Here is a 25,153-nt window from a genome sequence, read left to right on the forward strand (position 1 = left end):
TCTCTCTCTCTCTCTCTCTCTCTCTCTCTCTCTCTCTCTCTCTCCCTCTCTCTCTCTCCCTCTCTCTCTCTCCCTCTCTCTCTCTCTCCCTCTCTCTCTCTCCCTCTCTCTCTCTCTCTCTCTCTCTCTCTCTCTCTCTCTCTCTCTCTCTCTCTCTCTCTCTCTCTCTCTCTCTCTCTCTCTCTCTCTGCGTCTCAGTTTCTCCACACTACTTTAAGTGCTGATGTTTGATTATTCAACTCTCACTGTGAGAAACTTCAGCCCTTTCTCAGGCTGCCGGGTATTCACTCGTCACTGGCTTCCAAAAGGCACCGGACATCTCTCGCGCGTTGGTCTGCGCTTTAAATCCGGTCCACGTGCGCGAAGAGAGACAGGGCGCGCGAATGTCAAGCAGCAGAACAATCCTCCTTTTGATCCCAATGTAAACCTTGGCACTGTAGCTCCAAAAACAACAACAATAACAACAACAACAACCACCCGACTGAACACTGAACCGGAACACGTCCTTCAACACATGGACCTATAAGTCTTGATTAGTTGGCTTAAGGAGCAATAGAAAAAAAAAGCTCATATCTGATGACGATCGTTGTGGGGGAAAAAAAAAAAATGCAATGGTCTTTGGAGAGAGCACACGGGCATCTGCGATGTGCAACACACTGGTCAGAAAGGCTGAGGCGAAATGAAGGGGAGGGCAAGATAACGGCGCGTCTTATAGAAGATGGAAATCTCGCAGTGCCGGTGACACCACCCACCGGCTTACCGTTAGACACACATGGGGGATGTCTGTCTCAAATCCAATGGTACATCAAACCATTCCACAACGCCAATTTAAAGAAAATAAGTGAGTGGGTTTTTGGACTGAACAAAACACCCCATCATTAAATAAATAAATAGATAAAAAGTACGGGTGTAACGATTCACCGATATAATCGGTAACCGGTTGGATTAACACAGATGCGACTACATCGTGGGCCCCTGAATAGTTTTTAAATGATCGAGAATTGGTCAATGCACCGATTTAACTTGCGAGTCAGTTGAGTGAAGCTTTAGGATATTTTGACAATAATTCTCAAAAACCTTTTTGACCAATCAGATCGCTCAAAAATAGTCAGATAGTTCCATATTAAAACGTATTGTCCCTGAATGGTATCATAGCGCATGTATCTAAATACATAGTATCGGATCGTCCTATAAAGGAGAGATGCACAATAGATAAAAGGCCAAATTTCACAGCAGCAGTAATTGATGAATCGCTTGAGCTCATAATGTGAGCCAGCCATTCGTCTTGACCGTTCAGGACAGGTGTCCAGGGAATGATCGCGCATAAGATATTGAAATCCAAGTGACCGCACGCCCGGGTTCATTAGGCTTCCAGATGTACACGTATTGAGCGCGTGATGTATCGCGGGTCCCTGAAAATGAGCTATGAAGGTAGCGGGCCGATCATTGAAACGGCACTTCCGTCAATAAAGGAGCCGCAAATGATTAATTGCTGGAGAGGTCTTTAAGGGGAGCCAAAAACAAGTTAAATCTCGTCCCCACGATTAAAAGGAGACGAGACATTCACATTGTGTCTCTGCCCTATCAGGAAAACAAAGTTGCTTAAAGGATACTGAATAGATTTAGTCAAATTGAAGAGTCATCAAGACGCTTCAGAAGGGATGACTTGACACGCATCACACACACACACAAGTGCACGTACCCCCGCCACATCGCTCACTCACTCTCTCTCGCGCGCACACACACACATACAGACACACACACACACACGCTTAGGAAACCAGAGCAGGCTTCAACTTACTTTTGGAAAAACTAAATGAAGAATACTTGAAGGGTGTACACACACACACACACACGCACGCACGCACACACACACACACACACACACACACACACACACACACACACACACACACACACACACATACACACACATCCACACACACACACGCACACACACACACGCACGCACGCACGCACGCACGCACGCACGCACGCACGCACGCACACGCACACACTCACACACACACACACACACACACACACACACACACACACACACACACACACACACACACACACAAACACAAACACACACCTGTATGGCACCTGTCATGATCCATTACAGCAGGGTCTGGGGTTGTGTTAGGACAGGGTCTCACCCTCCCCCCCCCCCCCCCCCATTAAGGTGTCAAGGTGCAGGCCCCTTAAAGACACCGAGAACCGCCCCAACACACATCCCACCCATAAATCAAGCCGGGGAGAAATCAATGGGCTTTGGTTAGCCCAGGACCTACCGCGTCCTTGGAAGGCGTGAGTTGAATCCAAAGAAGAGGCGTGGGCGGATTAAAAAAAAAAAAAAACTGTGATGGGAGAACGTAAACTTATAATTAGAAGAAACACCTAACAAGGAAAACAAGACTAAATTCACCTGAAGTGAACCTTGGTTGGAGACAATCACTTGGCGGACATTTTTTGTTGTTGGATTGTTTTTGATTCAGTTTTCAATGTTTGCGTTGTTGTGGTTGTTGTGGTTGTTGTTGTGGTTGTTGTTGTTGTTGTTGTTGGTGAGCAGCTTAAGTAAACAGGGCTGGTTGGAAAAAGGTCACGACTACACGCCCACTCTGGGTAATGACAGATTCCCACCAGCAGGGGCTTCATTTATCAGCCGGAGCTTAGCTTTTTTAATAGACCCCGACTGAATTGCGATAGAGTCTGGGTCAGATTGCCATTACTCTGGATCTCCTTGGTGATGAATCGTCCACTATGGGATTAGGTTGGAAATAGGGCTTTGCTTCTTTCTTTGTCTATTCCTTCCCAACTTTTAGGAGCAGTTTGTGAGGAACATCATGATGGGCCCCGTTTTAGGCTTATAAAAGATGCTTAAGAAGAACAGGAACACCATGACCTCTTGCCTGATTCAAAAAAACAAATGCCATTTTTAATTATATAAGGCACTTTAAAAGGTGTAAATTGCTAGATTGGGCCGAATTAGTCCAACAACCTCCAAACCAATAGGGGTCAGCATATCGCCAGACAGTTGTGGTGCACATGCCTTTAGTATGCTGAACATCTGAACCGCATATCAACAAACTAGCTTACGTGTAGACAACATATTTTCACTAGTAACTTAGGTAGACAGGTTAGAGGGCTACGGTGTAGTTCTGAAGTGAATCAGTTAGTGCGTAGGTGCTCTTTGTTACACAAAAACATAGTTTCTAAAAAGATAAGCTGACCAAGGCGCTCTTCTTGAAGTTAAAAAAAGCTCTAATAAATAGGATAATTCATCCGCTCTTGCTGGAGACCGGACGCTGCAGGGAAGGGGATCTCTGGTGTACAAAGTGGTATTACGAGACGTTAAGGCCGCTGCTAGCCAGGCCAAATGTCTTACTTTATTAAATACCTCAGCAACTCAAGACACACAACGTCAAAAGAGTTATTTCTTCACATTCTGTTGATAACTGTAAGAAGGTCCAGACTGTTGCGTTTTCTTTATAGTCACACTTTGCAATCATATAATATGCATAGCCTACACACACTAGCACAACTGTGCCAGAAATGTATATTGGCAAGAAGACCCGCTTGTGGTGTTTGTAAACCAAACAAGCAATTGACGCATGAGATAGTATACTCCAATATCAGATATATTGCCGCCCTAGCTTTAAAATCAGTCATTGATCAAACTCAAATGTAGGCTATTTATTGAGTATTAACTGCCAAATTGTACACCACAATTAAGCCTTACAAAACATTCAAGACATAGGCCTACTTAACATTGCTGGAATATTTGATGTTGAACGCAATCGTGGACACTACAGTCGTTATAATTTAACATCTAATCGAGAATAAGATAAAGGGGGATTGGTTTTCAGATGTTCATGACAACATAAAAATGCCACATTAAACATTCTTTCTTGACAGAGTTTACAATGTGGTCTTCATCCTATCATATATAATAATTCATTGAATTTATTTAGCGCTTTTCTAGACACTCAAAGACGCCTACAGTGAAGGGGGGGGGGGGGGGGGGGGGGGGGGACCTCACTAACCACCACCAGTATGTAGCACCCATTTGGGTGATGCACGGCAGCCAATCGGCGCCAGAACGCTCACCACACACCAGCTTGAGGTGGAGAGTGAGGGATGAGGTGGAGAGAGTGATATATGTGATATATAGCCATTGAACTGAATGTGAAATCCGGGGGTCAGATTCAGTGGGCTGGCAAGACAAGCGGGATGGAGCTTATATCGCTCTTTGTTTGCCTATGTCCCGTTAGAGGAGATCCACATTTCAATAAGGCCACCTGGTTCGTAAATTGTATAATAAATTGTCTAGTGTTTGACTCGCAGCTGAAAGACACTGGGTGTCTTTTTCCCATAACGTCTATCTGGAGGCATCTCTGACCAGGACCCCTAACCCCTACCTGCTCATGAATGACCTGTATCTTAATTCAGTAATCTAAATATAGTAGTATAAATAATGCATGTGGAGGGCTGTTGGCTGGCCAAGCTGCACATTGCGGTTGACAACAGGAGATGGTCCTTAGGATCATAATGACTGTAACTATTATTATAACCGTGAATGAGGAAGTGGGTAACGAGGCATTAGTCGATATCTGCATTTACTGTTGTTTGTTTACCCCTGTCATGCAAATGAGTGTCTGTATAAGGTTGGGTAAAGGTTAAATATGGATTATCCATTTCAGGTGCAGCAATACGCAATTCCCCATCCACTTGTGGATGCTGTTCTGAAGGGTAAGCATTTTAACTGAATATATGCCGGTGAACCACCACCACCTTCCTAGCAAATGGCCATGCGTCAGTTCCCGTGCATGCGTCATATTTGCATATATCCGCTGGGAAATGCAGGGCCTGCCGCTGCTAGCAGAGCATTAAATGGGGAATACATTATGCAAATACAATGAGTGGCGCAATTAAATTACACCTCGAAAATATATTTTTGCATTGTACGTATAGGATGACCAATGATACAAAAATGGCCGCAACAAGTTGCACCCTAAAACGATGTACAGTCTTGCAGGACCTCATGAACTGCGGGAGTTGGAATATGTTTGTAGGAGCTGGGTGCGTGCGGAACAACTGTGACGTTATTCATGATGGCCAGCGCATACACTGACCCTGATATGAAACGTTGATGCTATTTCCGCAGCTGTTCTTTGTATGATTTTCAATGTGTGTCGTCCCCCCCCCCCCCCACCCCCCCTCATTAGTCTCTGACCCTGGTGTGTGATACAGTATGTAAAACTGTTGACCGCTTACAGTCGAAATTGAAGGCTAGGTTGTGAAGAGGAGGCCGGGGGGTATGTATAATGCTGATGATGATGACGAGGTTGGTGGTGACGTGAGAAAGAGAAAGTTGGACTGAAATGTGTGGAGAGGAGAGTGTGAGAGCAGCATGTGTGTGTTACTGTGTGTGTGTGTGTGTGTGTATGTGTGTGTGTGTGTGGACAGGAGTCCCGTGGTGAGTATGCGCTGCTCCGATGGCCAAACAGATGTGCCTGCTGCGCCCGTGACTGTGTGCGGTATGTGAATAGGCAGGCAGGGTGGATACACACACACACACACACACACACACACACACACACACACACACACACACACACACACACACACACACACACAGACACACAGAGACACTCTCATGCTCTCTCTCACACACACACACACACACACACACACACACACACACACACACACACACACACACACACACACACACACACTTGAAAGCAGTAGCAAACATGCACAAAGGGTTCTGTACTAATATACTTTGTTTTGAAATATTTTTTCTTCGCTTACTTTGTTTCCTCTTACACCCCTTACCCCCACCCAAAGACACACGCACATGCACGCACACAGCACTCACACACATACACACACCAGCCAACCAGTCAAGGCTTGTTTGGAGCAGCACAGGAAACAATGCTGAAAGGATGACAGTGAGAGTGAGACACCGACGTGTGAGAAGTGATTTTTTATGTAGACTGTAACAAACATCCTGTGTTTACCGGAAGAGTTGTTCCAAGAGTACATATATATGTCTAAGACGTCTCCAATCTGGTCTTTAGGTTTCATTCAGGAATAGCATTATAAGCATGTCTTGTACCGGACATCTGCCCCTAAGCTGGTTGTATATGCTGCTATAAAGGCCTGTTATGCATCTCGTTCAGGGCGATTCATTCCAATTTCTGTTTTAGATATTTTATGGAAGTTTAAGGTAAAATCTATTCAACCACGTTAACAATAGTGAGTTGAATTTTATATTGGACTATGCATTTGTATGTGTATATGAATGTGTTAATAATAATTTCTTAAATGATGCTGCAATATTGATGCATTAGAGTTGAGTTGGAAATAAATATTGAATTGTTGAAAATGATGATTGTGGGAATAATGTCCAGCAGAATAAGGCCAAACAACATTACGCAAATGATAATGCTTTATTCAAAATAATTGATACACAGAGCAAATGGTACATGTAACAGTGTATCGTGGCACCAGAGAAAAGCATGATACAAATTAATACAAAAGAATTGCAGTGATTACATTTGTTCATTTTGCAAAAAGCTGTCATGTGACGTCCTGCGCATTTCAACTTCTTTTGTATTCGGTATTAATACAGAAGATTGGAGTGATTACAATTGTTCATTTTGCAACAAGTTGTGAGGTGACGGACGGTAAGGTGAGTGCCTCAATTCTTTCTTCTTCTTCTTCTGTGTGCTCTTTAAAAATAACTTGTTCCCGTGAATCGGGGCTAATATTGGGTTCCGGGTTTGTCCCAGATAGGAGGAAAAACACTCAGAGCCAACGGAAAAGAGAAATAGAACAATTGAAATCAGTCTTTCTTACAGGAGCACGCCACATGCCTACGCTCGTGCGCCTACACAAATACACACGCACACGCACACACATGCACACACACACACACACTCACACACACACACACACACACACACACACACACACACACACAGTGAAATGAACACTATAAAAGGAGCCGTAATGGAGTCCAGTTGGAGAAATTGAGGAGCTACAAGTGGGTATTGTACTTTAAGGATGTAGTCATTAACTCAGTCTTTTTCAATCGCAAGGGTGACGTGTATAAAAATAATATCTAAGCATCATTGTCAATGTCCTATTGTTCAGATTTACTAAACGTGGAGAAGCCACGATGTCTGACGGAAGGCAAAGACAGTAGAAAGAAATTCAGAGAGAGGCAATTGAACAGCAGGCAATTACAAACAAAGCAACTTAACTAAAAAGGCACTAGGTTTGTGTGTATGTGTATTTGTATATATGCGTGTGTGACTGCGTGTGAGTGAACCAGAGAGATTCTTCTTCCCTTGTGGTCGTGACCCAACAGTTTTAGGGGTAGCTAACGACCTCTCTATCTCATGCCTTAAACATAGCTAGGACACACACACAAACACGTGTGTGTGTGTCATAGCTGAGACCCACGTGTGTGAGGGTCTGGTGGTCCCCCCGGGTTGTTTGAGCCCTCTTTCTGACAGGGGCCCCGGGGTTGATCAGCCGCTGGTGGGGCCCCATGGCAGCTTGTTCCCAGCCAGACCTGAGTCAGTGGGGGCTCCGCAGGTCACAGTAAGGGCCCGGATTACGAAAAGGACAACAAAGTCAAGTGTCTGGCTGTCACACGAGAAAAAGGCGAGTTCTCTGCAACCGTCATGAAGTGGAATTAAGATTTGGTTGTTTGCTTGATATGAAGTGTAGTTTCAACCTAGCCAAAAGGCAGATAGGCTAAGGCCCAATCCCATTTCTACCCCTTACCCCTTCCCCTTACACCTCCCCCTTGTTTTGAAGGTGTAAGGGGAAGGGGTAAGGGGAAGGTGTAAGGCCCAATCCCATTTCTACCCCTTACCCCTTCAAAACAAGGGAGAGGGATAAGGGGTAGAAATGGGATTGGGCCTTAGATTGGCTTGCCCCTATGTCTGGTCACATCTCCTTGTGTATGTGCGACCGAAAGTAAAATTAAACAATGCGAAGGAATAGAGCCTGCCGTACAGGAGATGCATGGTTAAAGAGTTGAAGAAGAAAGAAGAAATGGGAATTTGTGTTTTAAAATCTGAAATCATCATTTAATCAGTACAAAACAGCTGCAGAATGGCAGAGATCAGAGACTGGTCCTTGGACCCCACGCACAGCCGGAGTACGACGACTCGAGGAGGCACTGCTGCGACAAGGACTTCAGAAATACAAGGCAGTATAAAATGAACGATAAATAAGGACGCCAAAAAGAAAAGATAAACAGGGAAAATTCTAATGAAAAGGGATGTTAAAAGGCACATGCAGTGAGAGCAGGTTTAGCCTCTCCTCCTCCTCTTCCATCCCTCTCTCATCACTTGTTCTTGGCGGCCAGCGGCTTGCGGCTGATCTTCTTGCTCTTGTCCGTGTTCTTCTTGGGGGGCTCCGGGTTGGCCTGCAGGTTCCGACCGTACAGGCTGGGGAGGACAGAGAGAGAGAGAGAGACGGAGGGATAGGATAAGCATACGATTATAGATTATAGAAGGGGAGAAAAAGGGGTGGGAGAGAGAGAGAGAGAGAGAGAGAGAGAGAGAGAGAGAGAGAGAGAGAGAGAGAGAGAGAGAGAGAGAGAGACTTAGCAAATTGACTTTTGCTATCAAAGCCCCTTCCGCGGAAAAAAGGGGGATACAACATTACCAAAAAGCAAATCTATGTATATGTTTGAAAGAGTGTTTTTATGAGCAAGAAGCTCCCCTCCCCCTCTCTTCTACCCAGCTGAGGGCCAGAGAGAAGCAAAAAAACAAAATCAAGGATGCACACAAAGAGACAATTATTTCTAAACTGAGCCATTCCAGAGAGGAAGAGCAGAGCAGGAGAGGAAGTGTGTGTGTGTCTGTATGTGTGCATGCGCTGCGGGTGCGTGTGCGTGTGTGTGTGTGGAAAGAGCAAGTGAGCGAGATAGAGAAAGAGAGAGAGGGGGTTAACACAGAGACAGAAGCACAAGGAACGGCCCTTTCCACTTCACCGAGCTCTTCTCTCTCTCTCTCTCTCTCTCTCTCTCTCTCTCTCTCTCTCTCTCTCTGTGAGCCAAAGCCACCCAAGGGGGGGGTAGTGACAGAGATAGAATGAGAAAAGAAAAGGGTGGTGGTGGTGATGGTGGTGATGGTGGTGATGGTGGTGGGGGTTGTCCGCCCGGGTACTGCAGTGGTAACTGACACTAATAGGGCGATCACAGTGAATGTTGACTAAGCGCCTGATCATTACCGAGCCCGACGCCAACCCCACGCACCTGACCGCACATCAGAGTCTGTGTGTGTGTGTGTGTGTGTGTGTGTGTGTGTGTGTGTGTGTGTGTGTGTGTGTGTGTGTGTGTGTGTGTGTGTGTGTGTGTGTGTACAGATTATCTTTTTGTGGCCAGGGCCATACCGAAAAAAAACAAGTGGGTCATTGACGTCCGTTTTTTATTTCAAATGGAAATGAAAGAGGATGAATACATAAAGACAAATGAACCCTGCCCTTTGATAACATGAGGTCGGATTGCAGAGCAGCTAAATGTCAAGAGTTCCTGCGCTTGATTTGAGGGAGCCTTCAATATTTACTAAAGGCACGTACAGGACGCATGCATGCACATATAAAACCGATACACACAAACTAGTACCTGTACAAATATGCACAAGTGCACGGCAACCCCTAGCTAAACTAAAATAAATCGTATTAGTTTGTGCTTGATATGAAGATGTGGGGATGGGTTGAGAGAACATTTGTAAGGTTTGAGCTAAATGCTTCAAAGTTTAAATGTATAACTTCGGTGTTTAGGTCAAACCTTATATGATGGGTGTCATTTTTTTTTTTTTTTTTTATTATTAGACCACAATAATTTTCGAATGAGAAACACAAATAGTTCATTCTGGATAGGCTGGAAAGCCCCGGGACGAGCATAGGCAGCTCATCTTTGATCCTGAAACAAACATCTATAGGAGTCCATGGTGAAGACTGATTCCACTCGAACAGGAAGTGTACATCTCTTACACACAGGCAGGCAGACCTAAACCCGGTGGTTTCACCCCTGGTAACAGAACGGAGCAGTAGATGGAGCGGGAAGGGGGCCTGTCCTCCGATGGTTCCCCTGCAGTAGGTCGCCCCTCTTGGGGAATGGGAAAAGGCCAACTCCTCCCCATTCCAATACCCTTCTCTAAATACCACAAATAACCAAACTCTGAGAAATAAGAGAAAAGGATACAATATGCTGTACTTGTGTACATGCGCGCGCACGCACGCACGCACACACACGCATGCACGCACATGCAAACACACACACACACACACACTTTATATTATTTCCCCTGCAGAGCTTGTCCAGTCAGCCGTACAGTCACGCTCCCAGAGGATAAAGCCAACTCTGAAACTCGGTGGAACCCTAAAACACCCCGTCAATACGGGCTGTACTAATACTAGTCAAAGTAGTGGTAGTAATTGGGCTAAGGGGGCCCCATAGAGAGGACAATTATGTAAAGCTTACTGCTAGCACTAATGTAGGTTTAGATCGGACTTAAGGTCTTGTGCACGTTTGTGTTTCAACGTTAAAAGTTACGATGCATCATAAAAATGTAGCTTTTTGTTAAATGATTTTCGACTTAATTAATCATTCATTCAAACTGAAAGGAAACAATAGCATCTAAGAATACCTCCACCAGCAAGTAACTTGCTCCAACAACAACTCTGTGACCGTGGGACTGAACGGATCGATCAGAATGGCCACAACGCAAAGTAAGCAACTTAGACTGCTACAAAAAAGATAAAGTTTTCTTGGGGGAACAAACCAACAATCAAACCCTCACTGCTCTTCAGCATTTCATTTGACCAAGGAACAACTAAAGAACAAGCCCTTTTTACAGGAAGTAAGGGAAGAACGTGGACCTTAAGGCGAGGATGCCTCCGTTATATAAGAGATCAACGAGTCGGTCATTATTGCAAAATTTATTTTATTGATGTAAAAATGTTTTTTTTGCTCCGCTGGAATAAATAGTCTCTTCGAATCTACGGTTGGAACTTTGCCCATAGCAATGCTCTGGTATTCAGAATTAAGATGCTATTATTATGTAATTTGCCAATCAGAATCCAGTAATGAACAAAGCCATGTAATAAGGTGCCCTTAGCATTGACAACATCATGTAACCAGACACAACAACCAGTGCCACAGGATGAAATGATGTTAAATATATGTATAGATAAATAAGAGAGAGAGAGAGAGAGAGAGAGAGAGAGAGAGAGAGAGAGAGAGAGAGAGAGAGAGAGAGAGAGAGAGAGAGAGAGAGAGAGAGAGAGAAAAGAACGAGAGAGAAAAGAACGAGAGAGAAAAGAACGAGAGAGAAAAGAACGAGAGAGAGAGAGAGAGACCAACCAAAGGCAAGACATAAGACAGATAAGTCCAAAGTGGAATCTTTTGATTGATTGGGCAAGAGCCTTTTAAAAGGGAAGGCAGGATCGCTCATTTGATCGATAAACAGTCCGGCCTTGCTTCCACATGGGGCTGCTGCAACAAGGGGGCGGGGCGCCGGAGTAAGTGTGGATCTCTCTGGGCTGATGAATGGGCCTGGGAGGGTACAGCGATATAGATATAGAAGAGGAGGCTCCATTACGTGTCTCATAAAAGAGGAGGAACTAAGGAGGGATCAATGTGTGCGTATGCCTGTGAAGAATAATGCTCCTAATTAATGACACAGAGAAAGCCCTGTGTTAAAGCCCCAAAAAGGGGTTTATTGAAGAAGGCTCCCTCTAAAGGAGCAGGGGTGTCATTGCAGCTTTAGTGTGTTGTTAATGGAAGTTAAGTGTGTAGGGTTTGGCGGTGAGTGAGAGAGGACTCGGAGACTGCTGAGTTAAGTCCATGAACACATGATTAGCTTCCAGCAAAGCAACAGCCGCTATGAGCCGACAATGTCTATGACATTATAAGGAAAGAGAGGGATGCTGACTTTTCGTTTTTCCCAACCATGTTAGGGTGATAGGGATGCCCGTTTGGATTCAGTTTCAGTCAGAACGCCAGACAAGGCTGTGATCTGATTGGACGTCCATGTGCAGAATCCGAGCCGGCCGCTACGGCCCCAGGGCAGCGCCTACGCTATGTTTGGCTTCAACCCTCAACTCCTGAAGAAAACAGTGGCAACCCCGACGCAGAAAGCCCGTTATGTATTCGCCGCTTCAGTGACAGCCGTTCCTAATCACCTGTCATCCCTCTAAAGCTGCCAAGCCTCGTTCCTGAGTGAGGCGGGAGCGATGTACGTTCCTCCAGTTCTGTCCTCAAATAACTCCGGAACACTATGGGTCGTGTAGCAGCCAGTTCATCCCCATCCCCCTTTCCCCAACACACACACACACATAAACGCACACTCACACAGTCATCGCCTCCACAGTGCTGTTTCACAGCACGTTGCAGGTTCTCAGTCGTCTACCAAATCCAGCCAGTGCTGTGGTGCGATCAAGCGCCTCCGTCGGTGCATGGGCTGGGATGTGGAGAGGAGGGGGGGGGATCACGGCTGCTCATCTCTGGATGCATGAGCGCAGCGTTCAGAATACACACCGGTCATGGATACAGTGGGACACAATAGGGCTGTGGCGATTCGTCGATCGACGGAAAATTTGTCAAACCTGATTTATTTATGGTGAAGTTTGATTCTAATATTTGGTTCGTGGATTATTATAAAAAGAAAAGTTTCGTTTTCTTGGCTGCTTGTCAGATAAAGCAACCATTTTTGAGACAGTCACTTTGAACTCTGGTAAATTTTATTATATATGACATTTTATAGACCAAATGATTGATAAAAAGAACAAAAAATCGACTTTGAAAATAATCAGTTTTGCTGCCCTGGTGTAAAAACAATTATATTTTAGATTTGGCACAGAGCAAAATGTATCAGCACTCGTTCTATTATTTAATGAAGTGTCTGTGATGGATCTTCCTGATGGGGCTCCGTGATTCATATCCCAAACCCTTTTTTTTTTTATAAAGAGGAGAGAGAGAGATAGAGAAGTCTGACGTTCCCATGGGTCTTTTGGCCGAGTCCTCTCGACTCTCCTATGTCCGCTTTTTTCTTTGTGCCCCCGCGTACCAGCTGTCCTCTCCTCTTCCTCCCGGCCTCCGTCACAGTCTGCTGTACACTGGAGATGCCAGAGCCCAGGGGGAACAGAGGATATCCACTCTGCACCCCCCTCTCAACCTCAAGCCTGGCACACACTAGACCATCTTTCAAATTTGGTAAAGGTGAGAGACCACACACCTAACGATAGATGAGGATAAAAGCAACTGTTTTGGTCTTATGTGTTTTGTGTGCCAAGACAGCACACCACACGCTTATCAATGCCGTTCCCTAACCACCCAGGCCTGATTCTCAATCGCACTAGCATTCTCATGATCAGATGGTGTTAAAATAGATGTACATGTTGCAACAAGAGATTCTCCCACAATTCAATCCATACTCTGCGTAAGGCTAATGCCCCCTTCACATGATCAGGACAAAAACGTTCTTCCCTCATGCTTTCAGACCCATTCACAAAGCGCAGAGCAGGTAGCCGTTATATACTGTACTGCTGTACGTTGATGGGCAGGTACACTGTGTACCTGCCCATCAATTTACAGCAGTATATACAGGGTTTATGAAGATGAATGGATCAATATCGTGTTTCAGACCTCTGCCAGACATATTCCGAGGCCATGGAATATATATATATATACATATATATTCCGCGTGACTAACCCTTCTGGTCATTGCCACGAGGAACACGCAGACCCCTATTTGGACGACAAAATCCGACTGCGAATGCTCCAGATACAATAATGGAGAGATGTTTTAAAGTGAGGATGTGCGAGGAGATCCGCCGTTACACTTATGAATACAGTAAATCTTTGAAGGAATATAAAGACACACAAAAGGCGTTGAGCATCTAGCGAGAAATCATGCAGACACTTGGGAAGGTGGAGCCGCCCAATTGGTTTCAGGGAAGTAAAAAAAAAAAAAAATGTACCACTGAATAATCATCACGAAGTGTGTACCCAGTACACATCGCCATACACACAGAGTGTAGCAAGTACTCACACAAACACATACACACACAATAAAGTTACTAACTTGGATTCTAAAGTGGTATCATATAATGAACACCAATTACTATACAAGTTTTGTCTCCATGCAAGTGTCTTTAGCGGTATAGACGCCGATCAACCAATGGATTTTGGAAGGGGGAGGTGAAGAGGAGGCTTCAGTGGTTTCAGATTCCTGACTTGTCTTTACGGGACTCTCCTATTCCACACGGCTTAATTAATCAAAGCAAAGCTTGCTTGTGTGTGTGTGCGCGTGTGTTATCGTTTTAACCCCTTTTGCTGCGTTTTTTGCACGTTTGTGTTTCATTTTAAGAGTTGAAAGGCCTGTGTGTGTCTGTGTTTGTGTGTTTGTGAGTGTGTGCGCGTTCAGTCCTTGTTGGCCCCTTGATAAATGTGCCCGGATGTCATAGGCCATTGATCTGATACCAGCTTTGCGTTTTCACTGGAACTGCAGGCCAATTTAGTAGGCTGCTATAAACGTGGCGCAGAAATGCTCCCAGAAACACATAGATATATGGAATACATAAGTGTGTATGAGATCTATGAGTGTGCTGGACCCGGAGGGAGGAGAGCAGTGGGGGCAGTGTGACTGGGGCAGAGCGTAGATCTGAAATAAGTTACAATAATTAACATGTGTTACAAACGAGCACGGCTCTCGACCACTGGCAACAGAAGATGCGGCCAGCAATTGCGCCATGGCTCGACCAAACAACACGGTGCTTATGTGTATTTATATATATATATATTCTGTATCTTATATCCATTGCTTTTGCCATATGAGTTGATATGGTTTTGTCGTAAGCAGCACTTTAAGGTTTGAGTTACAAACCCTGTGCCGTACGGTTGGAACTTTGCCCATAGCAACGCTCTGGTATTCAGAATTAAGACGCTATTATTATGTAATTTGCCAATCAGAATCCAGTACTGAACTAAGCCATGTAATAAAGTGCCCTTAACATTGACAACATCATGTAACCAGACACAACAACCAGTGTCACAGGATGAAATGATGTTAAATATATGTATAGATAAATAAGAGAGAGAGAGAGAGAGAGAGAGAGAGAGAGAGAGAGAGAGAGAGAGAGAGAGAGAGAGAGAGAGAGAGAGAGAGAGAGAGAGAGAGAGAGAGAGAGAGAGAGAGAGAGAGAGAGAGAGAGAGAGAGAGATGCAAGAAAGAGGAGGCAAACATAAAGAGGGTAGACAAAAGTAAGAAAAGCATTGAATTAAAAGTAAAAAGTATACATTAAGGTAGATGGAAGGAATGCAAGGCTCAGGGGAAAACAATTGAGGAAGGAGAAAAAGGACCAGGAATGACAATTGTGTGAAAGGATTGGGGCAAAGTTAACTAACAAAAAGTGCAGATGGAGGAAGTAACACAACAGAACCAGTGAGAGAGGGAGAGCAGGCAGGGAGATTGTGTTGTACTTGGCTAATGAGCTGTGTGATGGATAGGGTGTAGAGGTCTCCCCGACCAGTCTCGCCGATGTGTGTGTGTGTGTGTGTGTGTGTGTGTGTGTGTGTGTGTGTGTGTGTGCGTGCGTGCGTGCGTGTGTGTATGTGTGTGGGACGGAGCCCTGTCCTGCCCACCCTGAGCCCAAATAACGAGGAACGATGGGCTGCGGCAATCAAACGTGTGGTTGTGTGCTCGCCGCACACACATTCAAACCAGCCCCCGTGTCGAAGCTTCTTATATTCGGCTTCCACGGTAAAGGAATAGAACGGGATTTTCTTTTTCTTTCCCAATAAATGTAATATTAAGAAAGGTTACTTTTATTGCTGGTGAAATTGTCCATTGTGGATTAAGACGGCCCACCAGGGGCCATTCTTGAGCCCCACACACACCCTTTAATCTAGTAGACAGTGACTGAATGAAGAGGCAGTGGGGCCGACACCACACACACTTTTAATGCGTTCATTGAACATCCCAGGTAGGGCTATGTGTATGTGTTGATTAAACCTGACCAAGCAGCAGTCACTCTACCATGAGAGCAAAAGAGAACATGATCCAGAGAGAGAGAGCGAGAGCTTTTAAAGCCTTTCAAAGACTGATGCTATAGACCTGCTTCAGCAGCCACGCTGTACTACGTGGAACCCAAGCAGCAACAAGTGGTCTTCCTCTCCACCTCTCTTCCTGCTGCTCTTGCACTGTCACTCTCAGGCCCACACACATTTACCTACATTTATCTGCCCACGTTAAAGGGAAGAGGACCAACCCTAACCGTAGCAGATCAATGCAGTATCCCAGAGGCACCGAGGGCATCACATGGATCGGTCCGTCCCAAACCTTCTCTAACACACCTTTTTGTTGAGCGTCTTCTACTTACTTATTGCAGAATATCTTTAATTCAACCTCTCAGATGTGGCCTTTCTTATTTTAAACTGTTTCCCTGGAAAGGGCTTTCCCCTGTAAAGCGCTTTATACTTCTGTCTTGCACGAAAGGTTTTTAATTCCCAGCACACACAACACGTCTCTTTGTTTTAGAAAAATGATTTGTGTTGTGGCTTTACCGGCATCAGATGTTTTTTTACTGCGGGACTTTCCTCCGATACCAATACAAATTGTGGCAGTATCTGTATTGTAACGATGCTTGCCAATTATTCTGTCTTTAAAAATCCGCTTATAAGCGACTCGGTGCCTGGGGGGAATGGTGCAGCGTTGCCGGGCTGAGGAGGGACTCACGCATGCACACACGCTCCCACCACTAATTGGCTGTTAATGATGCAGTGGTTGTAAGTCGAGAGAAAAACCCAATAGCTACAGAGGGCAGCGCGCCTCTGCTCCTTGACAGTGTGTGTGTGTGTGTGTGTGTGTGTGTGTGTGTGTGTGTGTGTGTGTGTGTGTGTATGTGTGTGTGTGTGTGTGTGCGAGCTCCATCTATTATCAGCTCAATAAGAGAGTCTGTCCCTAAACACTGTTCAAGGGGCCGAGCCCAGGCGGCTCCATCTCTTTAGAGGGGAGGAGTGTAATTGTACACATAATGAGGGGGAATTACATCTCGCTGTGGTGTTAATGGCGATAAGAATTGAAGAAGGTTTTTTTTTTTTTTCAAACCACCTTTGCATTGTTCCTACTACTTTGGAGTTGAAGTGCAATCTCACGGGTGCCTCATCAAGCAGTCGTTATAATGACATCTGAGATACACAGCTTATTATACATCACGCTTGTGATTTGAATGCATGGCGGGAAAGTAGCCTAGTTTTGAACATACATACTGCTGCAGATGCAAGGGCTTTCATCAGTGGGCCATAGGCTCCCTCAGCATTGCGTTAAAGCATTCAACGATAGACAGTGACTTAACTGACATTACCTTGCGTCACATGCAAATCTTTATGGGCTCTTCGAAATTGTCACTTTAAGGGGCTTTTAACCTGGGGTGCGACCAGGGAGTCATATCAAAGATAAGATGTTTACGAGAGATAAGAAGAAGAAGCAGACGGATGGAAAGACAGAGAAGATCACAACATTCCACAGAGGAAGCAATGAATAAAAGATAATGTAACGTGGCGGAAGAGTGGGGGGTGGGTGGGGGTTGGGGGCGTGGGCCTGAACGCATGTTAATGTGCACAGTCTACGTGGCTGAGCAGACAGGTTTGGCTTGTTGTCAGTAAACACCAGCACGCCGATTCCTCTGTCAGTAAAACAAGTGCCCAAATGAAATATGCATGGGAAATAAAAATACGCACACACACACACACACACACACACACACACACACACACACACACACACACACACACACACACACACACACACACACACACACACACACACACACACACACACTTGTGCAATCACAGAATAAGTTTGTTCATCATCCGCAGGTTATCCTAATGTACAGGAACTGCCTGTATGGAAGATCAGATCAGAGATAGATTTCTGTGTGAAGGTCTGATCATAAGGTGCCTGCTTTGCTTACCAGATATATTATGCATTCACAACCCTGACACAAAAATATATTTCTTCTTTTATGTCTTTCCAAATTTGCTAAGTGGGTATCAAAACAGTCGATCAAAACAACACTGTGCTGTTGGATGCTGTCGGGTCTGCTAGACAAGTTTTTATCATTCGCCCAACACGCACAGTATTGCATGACACAGCCTTCGTCGAGATCAAGCTCATAAATGAAGCACCCATTAGGGTGCAGGCAGACGTTGGTGAGCCAGATGGGCTTTGTCTGCCACTGGTGTGTGTGAGCGGTGTGTGAGAGAGGTGAAGGACATTTAGTCAGGTGAGAACAAAAGCTGTGACGCCACAGAGGAGGATCTCCGTCGGACGAATCTGTTATCACCTGTCTGATGACAGACCCCTGCCAAAAGCGCACACACACACACACACACACACACACAGACACATTCACACACACGCTGACACGCACACATCACTATGTCACACTTAATCTTCACTTATTTCTTTCCTTTCACATACACACACACACACACACACACAAGCAAGCAACTCGAATACCTTCATTAAAGGAGAAACTAACAAAGTACACAAAGTTTTCTAAAGGGCTTTAAGAGTAGACTAACATATCATAGACTTTATTTTCATATTTATAGACATATTAGACGAGCATTTAATATTTTGCCTGAAATGTTAGATATTTATATAAAACCCCAATTGATCAAGCCAAGAGAAGTTCCTAACATGATCTATTAACTTGCTCAGAAAATAATTTGGCAAGCTCTCAGACAGCATGAGTTTGAGAGCTGGTGTTACTTGAAGTAATGATCGTGGGGGCGGGGGGGGGGTGGATTATCCGACTCAAGGTTTGACACGAGAGACAGAAGCGAACCCGGGGGCTAGCCCGTGGGGGGGGGCCCAAGGCATCCAAGGCCCCAGACGTTGCGTCCGGAGCTGACAGCGGGAGAACCAAAAAAAAAAAAAAGACCCTGACTAGGATAAGGGTCTGTGTCGTTGTGCGTGTGCCGGGAGCGGCCGCGCTCAGGGGGCCGCGCTCAGGGGGGGGCGCGCGGCGGAGCGCCCGGGAGTGATTCATCACGGAGAGAGACGCCGGCCTTCTATTGGCAGCCTCAAGTGACCGGGCTGGGGGCCGCCGTATCGAGTCGCACGCCGCGCTCTTCATCATCGCACCTGGACAGCTGCTGAAGAGGCAGATATGACGATGACGGATCGGCTTTCGGAAATCTAAAGATCGATGGCAGCTCATAGCGGCGCTGTCTTCGTCGAGGTACAGGGCGACGGGAGGGGCCGACGTTTGCATATTAACACGTACTGAATGGATGTCACATATCCGTTGGATCACCGTGCACTGTCACGTGCAATGAATAATAACTACGGCATTATGGAATTGTGATCATCAATTGGTGGTTTAAAGTTATTTTAGAACAGCTAGGGGCTGTTATCGATTTCACAAAATGTACACATTTATTGAAATCAAGCCATGATTCTTCCACCAAGCAATATAGTTCCAAAAAAGAGCACGGTGGTTGCCAAGCAACATAGGCTAGCATACTTTTAGATTGGCATCGCATTAAGACTAAAAATGAATTGTCATGCAGCCACAGGCAGTCTTTTAGAGCATCGGCTTTGAGCCAATCAGAATGGCGGAACAGAACTATCCGTTTTTACAATGTGTAAAACGAATGTGTGCAGTGAAGGAGAGACTCAGAGCTTGTAAGAGAGCTGCCTCCTCCAAGACCTCCCTTCACGTCGTCCACCACGTTCTCCCGGGCGGTGTTCAACTGCCAACCTCCACCTCCCCGGGGAGTCTACAGACCGCAGTGTGAGTTCGGGGGGCTGGCGCGCGGTGGAGTTTCCATGCAACAATATGGTTATTACGAACGAGAGAGGAGGCTTCTGCAGAACGAGCGCCTGTAAAGGCAATTAAGTGTATGGGGGGAAAAAAAAACAAAAAAAGGAACTAAAGAATGGCAGCTATAAACGTGAACCGAGACAGACACAAACGGGTGAAACGGTGCCCTGCAGGGAGCGGCTTCGACCGGCTCGGCTGGGATGAGGCAGCGGCAAGCATAAATTTCCGAAGGCTTGAGGAGAAGGAGGGTGGGGTAGGGAGGGGGGGGGGGGCTGGGGTAGGGGCAGAGACAGAATCACTCCTGAGACGGGCTTGTACGCAATCGGCAATAACGTTGAGACATGTTCTTCTCCGATGCACGCATATGCGCACACACGCGCTCGCGCTCACACACACACACACACACACACACACACACACACACACACACACACACACACACACACACACACACACACACACACACACACACACACACACACACACACAAACACAGCGGATCAGTTCCAGAGTGTGCCTTTTTGGAGCTCAGTGGCAGGGTGAAACCCTTTTCGGGGGAAAAGACGGATTTACGTTCGTTCCTCAAAAGACAAGCCGGGGCGATAGCAGCGCTCCGTCATTAAAGTACAACAGACCCCTGCTGGCGTTCCCCTCCTGTGCCGCCATCACACCTCCAGCGGTGCAGATATTAGATGAAACATGAGACATAAAGTTGTTTGTGGGGTTGTGTTTGTGGATGATGGCTGGATGATTTAGGCAGCCACACCTGGCTGAGTGTGATTGGACTCTGGGGCTTGGTGAGGCTGTACACCTGTTGCACATTGGGTTATCAGTGTGCACAAGTTGAACCACCTATCACACCACACACACACACACACACACACACACACACACACACACACACACACACACACACACACACACACACACACACACACACACACACACACACACACACACACACACAGGGTGAGATCCCTTGCATGCCAGCATGGAGCATCAGGCCGTGTATCGTTACCTACAAACTTAACAACAAACCGGATTCAAAATCCCCACCCTGCGTCCCGTGTCCCCACACTCCACCTACGTCCCCTAGGTGGAGTGTGGCAGCCCCTTAGGTGGCGTTTAACAAAGGACATTGCTACATTGTTCTTTTACAAAGAAGCTGGGGAGGATTAAAAAACTGCACTCCTAAATTACTTGTGTTAAAATTCTGTCCTCTTTAGTCAGAGGCACAATTAATTTTAACGATAACCTAATTATAAAAGGTAATATATTTTATGATGTGAAGACCATTATCATTGCGTAATTGTTCAACCTAATTGTGGCACTCCTTATGGTTAAACAACCACACTGAAGATTAAACTGGGTTTGTGTGTCAGGCCCGCTAATATCCCCTTTTGAAAAGGGCTAGGAAGCACAATTCTGGTTCATAGTGAAATCATCTCTTCGTAGATAGTAGGTCTCGTTCAACGGTGAAACCGCCCGAGATTACACTTGCAGGAGGTCTTGTATGAGTTTTCATTCCCTTCACTTCATGCACATCAGGAAGATAAAGGTCCACTGTGTAAAATGTAGGAGCAGATAGCAGTGAGGTTGCAGATTACAACCAACGAAATCCCCCTCAGCAATACCTTTCCAATGACTATGAGGCCTGGAATGGCCTGTATCGTGTACCATCAGACACTTCCAATGATGTCATCGTCGACAACAGCATAGAGTAGCCAAGTGTCGAGTCGTTCCGTGACAGATATATGTATTGTATTTAGTCTGAGGTCTGGATTAACTATAGCTCATAGATTACGAATAAAAGTATTTTTTGTTGAACGGTATTGCTTGTTCCGATTAATTTTTTTCAATATCCAAGTCAATATAATAATTACAAATTATGGAACTTTAGATACGCAAATTGCCATTGGCTGCACTACTTTACACACTATCACACAAAAAGTGTCTGATCTCTACTGTAGAAACATGGCGGTGCAACATGGCAACGCCATGTCGCACTGCCAGATTGCACCACCATGTTTCTACCCTTTATAGATCGAAAGGGCTCATTCTAAGGTAACAAAAAACACAACAATTCTTATTTCCCTGGAATTATATCCTACTAGAAACGTACTTATGAATATTAGATTCCATTTCCGCCGAGTCCGTTCCGCTATTTGCGTCTAAAAATTCGACACCGTGCACCTTTAAGGCCAGTGAACCAAAGGAGGGGGGGATTCTTTACTTACTACTTGTAGGTCTCGGAGCGGACGTACTCGAAGACATGCGAGATGCCCAGCTGGAACTGGTCGGCGATGGGGGTGACCCAGGGGTTGTGATCGGCCTTGAAGACCTGCTTGGGGCCGGTCAGATCCAGGTTGCCTGGAGGGAGGGGGGGGGGGGAAGAGTGTGAGTACAGATAGCTACAGTCAAAGAGTCGGTACAGGAGTCACAAGGACAGAAACTAAAAGAAAGTGGTGCTGTGTAGATGGACTGCATGAAAGGAGCAAAGGAGCATGAGGGTGGAACTGGGAAGGGATGTTTTTACACCTCACCAAACATTCAGAAGAAGTGAGACTAAGAAAAGTCACAGGGTTAGATGTGTGTGTGTGTGTGTGTGTGGGCCTGTGCGTGTGTGTGTGTGTATTTGAGATGAACAGGTTAGCGATAGGGCTGGGGGGAGGGGGGGAGATGAGGAGGGAGGCAGAGCGATAGAGTGAGAGCACCCCATGTGGTCATCAGGCCCCTCCATGTCAGGCTTCGCAGGTCAAAGCGCTGCTGCAATTGATGCTAGGCACCTTGGGGCTAATTAACTAGCCTCTTATTAGCCTAACATAGCATGGCTTGTCATGCAGTGGGCGGGGGGGAGGGGGGGCTCAAGATAAAGTTTTAGACGGGCCAAACTCAGTGTTAGAACAAGAATACCCCCGCCACCCCAATCGACCTTACATGGCTGACACACCGATATCACGCCAAATGAGAGATGGGCACACACACACACACACACGCACACGCACACACACACACACACACACACACACACACCATTATTGATGGGCTAATAAACCGTTATGAAGCACCGTTCTAATTTGGATCTCTGTTCTTGCTCCTCTTGAGAATTGTGACACTTACACAGACAGCTACTGATGCATCTTGTGACCTGTTCTTATTCAGATAATCTTTTCATTAAAGTTGTATCTCTCTTCTAACATTTATCTCAGCCACTTGGTGTAGTACTGGTCCAACCAGACCCTGGTTTGTATACTAGTGTCTGAACAACACCAAGCTAATGCCAAGAGCCCGCCTGTCAAAAACAACATTTCCTTCGCTTGTTTAACAAATCCTCTTTTGCAGTTGCAGATCTCTCCTTCAAAATGTGTGTGAGCAAGTGTTTGAATGTGTGCGCCCATTTGTGTGCCTTTTTGTGTTTGTGAGCATGTGTGTGTGCGCGCCTGTGAATGTGTCCACGCATATGTGTGTGTGTGGGTGCGTGTTTATGCGCCTGTGGGTGTGCCAAGCATCTGTTTTTGTGTGTGTGCTTGGCGTGCCTGCGTGCGTGTCTCCTTCACTTTTCCCTTTACTCCTCCCTTCTCCCAGCAACCCTTTCCCTCTCTCTCTCTCTGGGCTGTTGTCTCTTGCTCTCTTTCTAACAAGGCTGGAGCGGAGCAAAGGGCTTATGGATCCGTGACAGTGTGGATTCTAATAAGCCTCTCTCTCTCTCTCTCTCTCTCTCTCTCTCTCTCTCTCTCTCTCTCTCTCTCTCTCTCTCTCTCTCTCTCTCTCTCTCTCTCTCTCTCTCTCTCTCTCTCTCTCTCTCTCTCTCTCTCTCTCTCTCTCTCTCTCTCTCTCTCTCTCTCTCCTTCTTCCCTCTATCATTTAACCCCCCCTCCCCTCACTGTGCTCTGCTTATTCTTTGCATTTTTGCATTTTTTCCTCTGTTCAATATCTCTTTTATCCATGCACTAAACAAAAAGGCACAAATAGCCAGCCGGCTAGTTTCAGTCAATATGCCTATGGCCTGACGGACCCCGATTGGAGACAGGGGGAAACGATTAAAAGATACGTAGCGACAGGCAGACAGACAGCATGACAGACAAAGTGACATAAAGACATTCGCTACGAGCAGAAAGAAAGAAAGCAGAACGACAGATAGAGCGACATGGAGGGTGACAGACAGACAGAAGCAGTTGACTGAGTGGCAGTCAGCTTACAGATTCACTGGAATCACTTTTTCTATACTTTTTGCCATCAACAGTGTGTGTGTGTGTGTGTGTGTGTGTGTGTGTGTGTGTGTGTGTGTGTGTGTAGAGAGTAAGAGAGTGAGCAGGCTGTCAAGTGTGCGCTGGGATCCCTGGTGCCCTCTGTGAAGGGGTGAGTGGGGCTCTGTAAAGTGTTCAGTCTGGGTCTCTCAGTTTCTCTCCCTCTCTCTTCCTTTTCCCTCTCTCTCTCCCTCTTTCAGCCTCTGTCTGCAAACTACAAAAAAGTCATGCGAGTTCCACATCTCAACGTTCGTCATTCCCCCATGACTCAAATCTCCAGATGACGGAGTTGGCTGATTAAAAGGCTGGGTAAAATGGGACTTATTTGGGAGTTAGTGATTTGTTTTGGCAGACTATAGCAACACTAGAGAGTGGATCACATTCTGGTATTTCATCAATTAAATTTCATTGTAATTTTGTTGCTTTTTCTCTCAGAAGCCCTGTCATGTGTATTGTATTGCATGATGTCATGTATTTAAGTGCCGCACTAATTAAACTCCAAAAGTTTGCCTCTGCAGTGTCTGAGGAAACACGTCATCCATAGCAACATCCAACGAAAGGCTTTAAAGTAAAACCAAACACTGTGTTTAAGCTCATCTACGGACATCATCAATCATTTAGGGATGGGGCTTTTTTGATTTAGGGGCGGGGCTTTCTTTTCGTCCAATATCCTGCACACCCACCATCAGATTTTTGGGGGGTACGTACAGCCATAATGTTTGACTGACGTTACCTGGCAACCCAAAACGCCCAGAAACGGCAAAAGCATGTAACCTACTACATCAACTTTCCTCTTAAACAAGTTATAAACCAAGGTTTGGTGTACGTGCTGTAAGAAACACCACCTGACCGGACCTAAATGACAGCATATCACTCTGTGGCAGCAGTACCATTGCAGCTGTGTGTTCAGTGCATTGCACAGGTGTATAAGGTTCCAGCTGTGTGTTCAGTGCTGCGTACAGATGTATTAGTATCCAGGTGTGTGCTCGGTACTGCGTTCAGTGCTGTGTACAGGTGTATAAGTGTCCAGGTGT

At 45.8% G+C, this 25,153-nt stretch overlaps 1 protein-coding gene across 1 annotated transcript in view; it reads right to left on the minus strand.

The window, feature by feature from the left end:
• Positions 1–6,442: 6,442 nt before the first annotated feature.
• Positions 6,443–25,153, minus strand: part of rsu1 (Ras suppressor protein 1) — a 26,349-nt gene continuing 7,638 nt past the window's right edge. The window contains exons 8-9 of the mRNA XM_030349050.1: positions 22,110–22,242; positions 6,443–8,477 (exon numbers count right to left, since the gene is read on the minus strand). Coding sequence (XP_030204910.1) covers positions 8,375–8,477; positions 22,110–22,242 — 236 coding nt within the window. The 3' untranslated portion in view covers positions 6,443–8,374. The remainder of the gene's footprint in view (positions 8,478–22,109; positions 22,243–25,153) is intronic.

The sequence above is a fragment of the Gadus morhua genome, chromosome 23 (genome assembly GCF_902167405.1).
Source record: "Gadus morhua chromosome 23, gadMor3.0, whole genome shotgun sequence".
NCBI classification, from domain to species: Eukaryota; Metazoa; Chordata; class Actinopteri; order Gadiformes; family Gadidae; genus Gadus; species Gadus morhua.